The 9038-nt window shown below is 35.9% G+C and overlaps 1 protein-coding gene across 1 annotated transcript; it reads right to left on the reverse strand.

Annotated features, from left to right (window-relative positions):
• Nucleotides 1–4333: 4333 nt before the first annotated feature.
• On the reverse strand, nucleotides 4334–4953 carry LOC131629293 (uncharacterized). Its single transcript, XM_058900085.1, has 2 exons — nucleotides 4689–4953; nucleotides 4334–4602 (listed from the first exon to the last, which is right to left on the reverse strand). The coding sequence occupies exons 1-2, from the start codon at nucleotides 4951–4953 to the stop codon at nucleotides 4334–4336; spliced, it is 534 nt and encodes a 177-aa protein (XP_058756068.1).
• Between the last annotated feature and the right edge of the window lie 4085 nt (nucleotides 4954–9038).

Genomic DNA, 9038 nt, shown 5'->3' on the forward strand with positions numbered 1-9038 from the left:
CAAGGGGAAAAATGTGAAGGAAAAGGCTTCAAAATGGATTTCTTTGCAAAGGGGCCCAATATATTTTGATCCAATCTTGTTCCACAAGTCACCAATGAGGTCTATATCCATTTACACGAATTTATAGAATTTAGTTGATTTATTATGAATTTTTTATTCATTTGAAAATAAATAAATTCAATTAAATCAAGCAAAAATCAAAAGATTTGATATGGCTTGGATTTCCAATCAAATATAATCATCCAAATGCATTATTATTGATTGAAATTCGTGGGAATATTGATTGGAAAGAGATGAAGGAAATTTGAGCCAAATTTGGAAGATTTAAATCAAGATTCAATACAATATCAATCTCACAAATTACCAAAATTTGATTGAGTTTCTTGACCTAAAAACAATCTCCTATATATACACAATTGATCCAGACCAAAATAAAAAAAAAAAAAACAAGGTTTTTGCAGCCAAGAATTCACGCAACAAAACTCTAATTTTTTCAAGAAAAAGGCAAGGATCGATTTTGAGTTAGGAGCATGTTCAAGGAGATTTGAAGAGTGCATCGCAGAATCATCCTCGCACCTTAAAGCACGTAGAATCATCATCTCACACTCTCGGTTTGCTTGACTTTTTTTTAGTTTCGAATACATTCATACAAGCATCATAAATACCATTTGATCATATATTCTTGTTCATGTTGATGTTGATGCATACTATGTTTCTGGATGATTTAATTGAGTTTTAGATGCAGAATGAAGCAAGTGCCATTATTAGGGTTTTGAAGCTCTAATTGGGGAAACCGGGTTAGAGCCAAAATCGGATGAAACCGATGGCATAATCGAACTCAGGAGTCGAATTTACATTGATCCATGGTTTTGTATTGAATTTATGTGCAATATTTTATGGTTTTGATTCGTACAGGTCTAATGCGACGCAAGAAAACCGTGGCGAAAGACTTTGTATTTCCAAAAGTTGAACAAGGAAGAAGAAGCACCAGGGCGCGCGTTTTTATTTTTGAAAGCTTCAAATAATTTGTTTTTTATATAATGTTTGTGAAACAATGTGTTGACAGCGAATGAATACCAGCCCTATAGTGCCGGCCTACCATGCACTTGCAGGAATTCAACCACACCTAATCAAAGCTGAGTTATTCTAATTTCTTTTAATTTTAATTATATAAATTCTTTTATTTTATTTTCTTGTTTATTTTTTTAATACAATTATTATTATTCATATTTTTTATTTTATCTTAATAAATTAGTTTTTATATGTAATAATTTCCTACTTACTTATTTTTTATCGAAAACTCGATTTTCTTTCGTAATTCTATTAATAATTGTTTATATATTTAAAATTCAGTTTTATTTTCATTAGAATTTACATCCAATAATTATTTAATTTTTATTTTTAATCGAACTTTCGATTTTCTTAACCTCAAATGTTTATTTAAATTATTGTTTTTTCATACCTTATGGTTTTAACCCTTATTTATCCCAATAAATCAGGGTTGTAGATCAGTCAATGCACTAACATTTCTCTTTTTTGTGCCCAACTTTCAGGGATAATCAAGACCTTTCAGCCACGCGCCATACCGATCGAAAAGCTAAGTTTCCAATTTTATTTTAATTTAATATCATTTTATTTTGCCCAAAATAGGGTTTACTTCAAATAGTCAATGAATTACTCCTACACTCACCCCTTTTATTTTTTCTTCATTTTCAGGGTTAACCAACCGATCAAAGCTCAAACCTTCGGTAACCCTAAACTCGTTCTCCTTTAATTCTTCTTTAATTATTACTTGTGTTAGACTTATTGCTTTACTGTGTTACATTATTGATTCTTCTCCTTCCCCATGGCTATATTTTGTAACTGCTCCTGGGTTGTATTGTTTGGCCTTGAAGGCACTTAAACTGTTATTATTACTGCGTGGTTAGTAATTCTAGGGTGTGCAACCTCGAACTGAATTTAGATTATGGGTTTGCTTCAAATGGTTAATGAATTCCTCCTACACTCACCCTTTTGTTTATTCTTCCTTTGCCAATTTTCAGGGTTAACCAACCGGTCAAAGCTCAAACCTTCAGTAACCCTAAACTCGATTCTTCTTTAATTATTACTTGTGTTAAACCTATTGATTATTTGGTTATATTATTGCTTTTTCGCCTTCCCCATGGCTATATTCTGTAACTGCTCCTGGGTTGTATTGTTTGGCCTTGAAGGCACTTAAACTGCTATTATAACTGCGTGGTTAGTAATTCTAGGGAGTGCAACCTCGAACTGAATTTAGAATAACTAATTTATAAGATAATATCATCTGAATTGAATCACATGATTGTGCACCCACACACCTTTTATGGTAACCTCTCTTGTTGCCTGTTGCCTGTTGCCTGTTGCCTTGTTGCCTTTTGTTTTCAGTGCAGAATAGTCAAGTCCCTCGAATACGAGGACGCCTCAGCAATGTTGCCCTCAGTTCATTCTCATCATAAAAGATCATAAGTCCCAATGATGTTGCCTTCAATTCGCTTATATGATCTTGTCCCTCGAAGTTGCCTACAAAATGCTAAGGTGTCCTCTGGTTGCCTAATAATGATGACTATTCTGATCCTTCCCTTAGATTACCTGCCCCCCTATGGCAGGGACAGTCTTATGGAGAACGATAATTGCGCCGAACCTTCAACCTCCAAATAAAAGGACTTCCTACCCTCTTATGGTATGGATAGCCCTGAAAGGCTAAAAGAACTTTTTACAATGTCAAGGTAATTTGCCCCTAATTGCTTTGCTCTGGCTTAAATCTTTTTATTACACTTCTTCTTAAAAACTTCAAAAAGGCTACGCTCATTTACGAGCTAAAGTCCTTATTTTCTTCTTCTACATTTCTAAACTTTTGGCTTCAAAAGAGCAAAGCAATTAAGAGCCCATGGAAAACCATGGATGCAAAGGGTGCCTTACACCTTCCCTTTGTATAAATTACCCCCCGAACTCAAAATTTCTTTTAAAGGTTTTTTCTGTTCTTTTAGCCTTTCTTTAATTTGGATAAAATAAAAGTCGGTGGCGACTCTTGCTTACCGCAACATTTCAATAGAGTCAGTTCACCGTATTACACAACCCCTAAAGTATTTCTACACATACAATATATGAAATGTTATCACAAAGAAAATCCTTACATTCTAACCTTTAAAGATTTAGCCAGACATTGAAATGAAAGTAAGCATATTAAGGTTTGTCATGTTAAAACAGCAATAAAGACAAGCAAGATAATAAATCAATTAAAGCAACTGCAAGAAATAAACAATTAAATAAAAGTAAAACTTTAAATAAGGAACCTGCTCCAAAACAGTGTCTTTAATCTGGTACAACTAGAAAGTAAACTTGACTGGAAGAAAAATGGCGGCAAGATTTAAAATAAAGTGCTCCAACCTAATCACAACTATGGTGGAATAATCCCCCGAAGTGGCAAACTATTTCTTTTACAGATGCTAAGTATAGGCTTAGTGTTGTAAACTAAGTTATATCATAACAAAAGAAATGAAAAACTCCTATTTATAGATGTTCTTCAGGCCATGCTTTTACAGGAATGCCCCCAACTACTTTTGGGCGGGATTTGCTTTTGCGGAGACGGCGGGCGCCGGGCAAGGATGGCGGCCGCCGAGTGTGTAAATTGGAAGATCGTGGAGGATGTGGCATTTATCTCATGAGTGGAAACAGACAAGTCATGGCGTCCCTTAGAGCGACCTCCATGTTGAATGCCATGTGTGTATTTTGCTAAAACAATCTTGATTTCTTGGCCTTTTAGCTTCGCTTCTATAAGGAGAGACCCAAATAAGCATGATGCCTGAAAACAAAACAAAAACAAACATAATACATGAAAATAATACTTAAAACTATAGGAATCATGTGTAATTTGAGTCTAATACATAGTGTATCAAATACTAAAAACCAAGAATTCATAATGACCATATCGCATCCTAAATGCGGTCTTCGACACGTTTGACTTTTTTACCTGATTATGATGGTATCCTGACTAGAGATAAATCTTCGAGAGCACACAAGCTCCTTTCAACTAATCCAGGAGGTCATCAATTCATGGTAAAGGATACTTGTTCTTTATGGTCACTTTGTTTAACTTACGATAATTGATGCACAAATGCATACTACCATCCTTATTCTTCACCAAGAAAACATGAGCTCCCCATGGAGAAACACGAGGCCAAATAAAGTGCTTCGCCCCCAATTCTTCCAATTGGCCCTGTAATTATCTTAACTCTTGAGGCGAAATTCGGTAAGGAGCAATAGAAACTGGAGCGGTTCCCAGAATAAGATCAATAGAGAATTCAACTTCCCTTTATGGTTGGAGAGAAGTGACATCCTCGGGAAAAACATCAGGAAATTCGCATACAATAGGAATCTCTGACACATTCTTCTTATCTTCTGATTTCGTGGTGAGAATCAAAAGAAAAGACTTTTCTTGTGCAAGAAGATAGTTAACCATGTTAAATGTACCTTCAATCAGATTACCAATAACATCAATTGGAGTATTCTCCTCAGCAGGAATGAAAATAGCCTTCTCTTTGCATCCAATGTATATCGAGTTAGCTGACAACCAGTCCTTACCTAATATCACATCAATATTCTTAAGTGGCAAACAAATAAGATCAATAAAAAATTACGGCCGTTGAAAATAACAGAACAATCTTTACAGATCTTTTGAGCATCCACTATGTCATCAGTAGCAGAAGATATAATCATAGGATTAGGAAGGAGACTTGCTTCAAAACCAAGTCGTTTTACACGCTGATTAGAAATAAAGGAGTGTGTCGCTCCACAATCATCTAACACAAACAAAGGTTGATTATTAACATAGCACGTACGAGCAGCAAGTTTGGTGTTTCCCTTGGCCTTCCTAGCATCCAAGGTAAAGACTTTTGTGTTGTTCGCATCTCTAGGAGAGAAGGGAGATGTCATGGCTAACAATTTGCTAGTTGTGTGGGAGTCCTGATGTTGTTTTTGGGATAATTACGGCTTGTCGTTAGAGCGAGATGTTTGATTAACTTGAAGTTATTCTTGGGTTGAACTATTTGGAGTTAAGCCAACTGATTATGAATTATTTTTACGAGTTGATGCATATTCTTATGCTGGAAGATACCTGTTAAGAAAGTATAATGACTCTTAGAAGATGAAGCTCATATGGTTGCAATGTTTTCAGCACTGCATGTTGATCGTGAACTTATCAGTGTTGAGTTATCATTGTGTGTGATGTCGACGTTTTTAATTATTGTAAATTTTGTGGTTGGAATCATGTAAGTCATTGTTGAATATCGTTGATGTTGTTGGGTGTTCCTGAATCGCTATTCAGAGTCGGAACTCGTAGATATGAGTAGATTTGTGAAAAGGACTAGAGGCTTGGTGTTTTGAAAACAAAGTTTTTGACAAATTAATGTGTCTCTCGAGTTATCTATAACTATAGATAAAGGGGATACACACTTTTGGGCTGACCTTAATTTTTCCCAAAATACCCTTATTTTCTTATTTATTTAAAAGAAAATAAGATTATTTTATAAGGATATTTATGAAAAAATTAAGGTCAACCCCAAAGTGTGAATCCCCTTTATATATAGTTATAGATACCACAGGGGCTTTGATGTTCTATTTTCACTTGTTGAATAATCACACATCTCTCCACATACTTCGCCACGTCCCTTTTCATACCGGGCCACCAAAAACCTTTCTTCAAATCGTGGTACATCTTGGTGGATCCAGGAAGGATGATGAACCTGTTTTTGTGGGCTTCATCCGAAATCAATCTTCTCAATTTTATATCATTTAAAAGAAAATAAGAGTATTTTATAAGGGTATTTTGGGGGGAAATTAAGGTCAACCCAAAAGTGTGTATCCCCTTTATATATAGTTATATATACCACTGGGGCTTTGATGTTCTATTTTCACTAGTTGACAAATTCCACATCTCTCCACATACTCTGCCACATCCCTTTTCATTTCGGGCCACCAAAAACGTTTCTTCAAGTCGTGGTACATCTTGGTGGATCAGGGAAGAATGGTGAACCTGATTTTGTGGGTTTCATCCAAAATCAATCTTCTCAAATATATACCATTGGGTACACACGTCCTCTACTTAAACAAATTGAATCCATCGGATGCTTAGAAGATGTCCGAAAGATGTATCTTAGCTTGCAATTCAGCATTCGACCACTGCGCCTGACAGATTCTCTCTTGCAATTCAGTTTAAATATTCAGATTACTAATCAACACACCTGTTGGTGCCCACTCAAACTATAAATCGAGATTTCTTAAATTCTCCAAGAGATCATATTCCAACATCATTAGCTCTACAATGAGGATCTCTTTCCTACTTAGAGTATCTGCCACCTTGTTAGCTTTACCGGGACTGAAATTCTGGTATTAGATATGTGATGTCGAATGAGATGTCACGACACTAATATCTAAGAACAAACACATATGGAACAAGTTGGTAACAGAAAAAAATAGTGCAGAAGCGTAAAAGACACAAGGAATTATTTACCCAGTTCGGAACAACCTTGCTACTCTGGGGGCTACCAAGCCAGGGATGAAATCAATATACGATAGTATCAATTTTAAGTTAAACTCCCCTGTTTACAACTACTCACTTAATCACTGCCCTTATTATGACTTCTACCTAAGACTCACCTAGGAAAGAGGCCCTCCCCAAATCCCCTCACTCACAACCAGTGAGAAACAACACAAACAATCAAAAGTAGTAGACACTCTTCAAAGACACACCATTCTCAATGCTTAAAAGCTGATGAGAACTAACACTTACTCTCCTTGCTTAACAGCTTCGGAGATCAAACATTCAACACCTACAGGTTTGTGAATAAACAAATATGGAACGTACAACACAACCAAAATAAGGATTCCTAGAACCCTAACAAAATACAAAATCAGTTCCACTTAAAACTAGGTTTAGGCCAGTCTATTTATAGAATTAGTATTGACTGAATTGGGCCTAAAATCGCATCAAGGAGGCTGCACATAGTCTGTTACTCAATTTCAAAGAAATTAGGTTTCCAATCCAAATTTTCCTAAATTGTCTCCAATTATAGAAAGTGTGAAAACCAACAAATATCCATGATTGAATCGATCTTGGATGACATATAAGCTAACTGAATATTCCACAATATTTTGTGGCTAATAAATCGGCTGATACACTTGACAGATCAGCTTCTGCAAACACGATGTCATACCTACCTTGTTGTAACATCTTGTTAGACATGTTAAAATCGGGATGATATGGCATTTTATTCAACATGTTTCTGCTAGGTTGGTTTTACCAAAATGCATGCCAATCTTATAGAAACTACAATCTCCCCCTTTGGCACATTTTGGCTAAAACAACCAAATAATCCTTGCATGCTAGCACACACTAACAAAGTGTACGGCACAAACCAGAAGCAATTTAGCATACTCCCCTTCAAGCACCTCCTATGCCCAAATTACTACTATTACTACTACTCCCCTTTTTAGCCACAAAGTGACAAAGATAGTAGAATAGAAACTTAAGCACCTGTTGATTAAGAAGTTTTTGGTGCAAGCAAAATTAAAAATATCCTGGGCACTTAACTCTTACAAAACCATAGACTAAAATAAACAGAATCACAATGCGGGTTCAAATAAAATCACTTGACCAGCAGTCATGCATCAACAACCACAACAGATGCTCCTTCTTCTCAAATGGTACCAGCAGAAGTGGTACCAAATTCAGCATCTTTAGCTCTTCCACCATTAGATGCAGCTTTTGAAGTAGTTGCTATAATTATTCATGAATACATACCCCAAGTTTTCCTCTAAAATTATTAAATTGATTTGCATCTAAGGCCTTAGTGAAAATGTCATCTAGTTTCATTTCACTAGCTACGTGTTCTAGAGCAACAACTTTATCTTCAACCAGCTCTCTTATGAAATGATGACGAATATCAATATGTTTAGTCATGATGTGTTGAATAGGACTTTTGGATATATTTATGGCACTCAGATTGTCACAAAATAATGTCATGACATCTTGTTTGACATTATATTTAGTCAGCATTTGTTTCATCCAAAACAGCTGGGAACAACTGCTTCCTGCAGCAGTGTATTCAGCCTCAGTTGTGGATAGAGACACACAGTTTTTCTTCTTGCTGAACCAGGATATGAGATTATTCCCCGTAAAGAAACATCCTCCTGAAGTACTCTTCCTATCATGAACGCTTCCTGCCCAATCAACATCACAGTATCTTATTAATGAAGAACATGGTCCATGAGAGTATAACATACCACACTCGCTTGTCCTATTCACATATTTTATTATCCTCTTCACTTGATTAATATGGCTGACTTTGGGTTCAACTTGATATCTAGCACATACCCCTATAGCAAAGGCAATGGCAGGTCTACTGGCTGTGAGATATAGTAGATTTCCTATCATACCTCTATAGAGACTTTTATCCATGTTAACACCTTTCTCATCTCTAAATAGTTTTAGATGAGTGGGAGCAGGTGTTCTCTTGTGACTTGCATTTTCCATCCCAAATTTCTTCACGGTATTCTTGGCATATTTTCTCTGAGAAAGAAATATGGAGTCTTCCATTTATTTGATCTGTAGACCAAGAAAGTAGGTTAGCTCGCCCACAAGGCTCATCTCAAATCCTGACTGCATCTGCTTGACAAAGTGTTGAACCATTTCATTTGTCATTCCACCATACACAATGTCATCAACAAATATTTGAGCAGTCATGATCTTTCCTTTTACTTCTTTAACAGAGAGATTTTTGTCAATACCACCTTTCCTGTATCCATTTCCACTAAGAAACTCTGTTAGTGTTTCATACCATGCTCTAGGAGCCTGTTTCAACCCATACAGATCTTTCTTCAACTTATACACGTGGTTAGGAAAACAAGGATCAACGAATACCTTAGGTTGTTCCACATAAACTTCCTCGTTCAGGAAATCGTTCAGGAAATCACTCTTTAAGTCCATTTGAAACAACTTAAACTTGAGAATGCAAGTTACT

This window comes from Vicia villosa, unplaced genomic scaffold (genome assembly GCF_029867415.1).
Source record: "Vicia villosa cultivar HV-30 ecotype Madison, WI unplaced genomic scaffold, Vvil1.0 ctg.000547F_1_1, whole genome shotgun sequence".
In the NCBI taxonomy this organism is placed as follows: domain Eukaryota; kingdom Viridiplantae; phylum Streptophyta; class Magnoliopsida; order Fabales; family Fabaceae; genus Vicia; species Vicia villosa.

Coding starts and splice junctions, on each gene's coding strand:
- LOC131629293 (XM_058900085.1), bottom strand. CDS start 4,953: ATGACATCTCCCTTCTCTCCTAGAGATGCGAACAACACAAAAGTCTTT. Junction 4,603..4,688: donor AGTGGATGCTCAAAAGATCT/GTAAAGATTGTT, acceptor ATGTGATATTAG/GTAAGGACTGGTTGTCAGCT.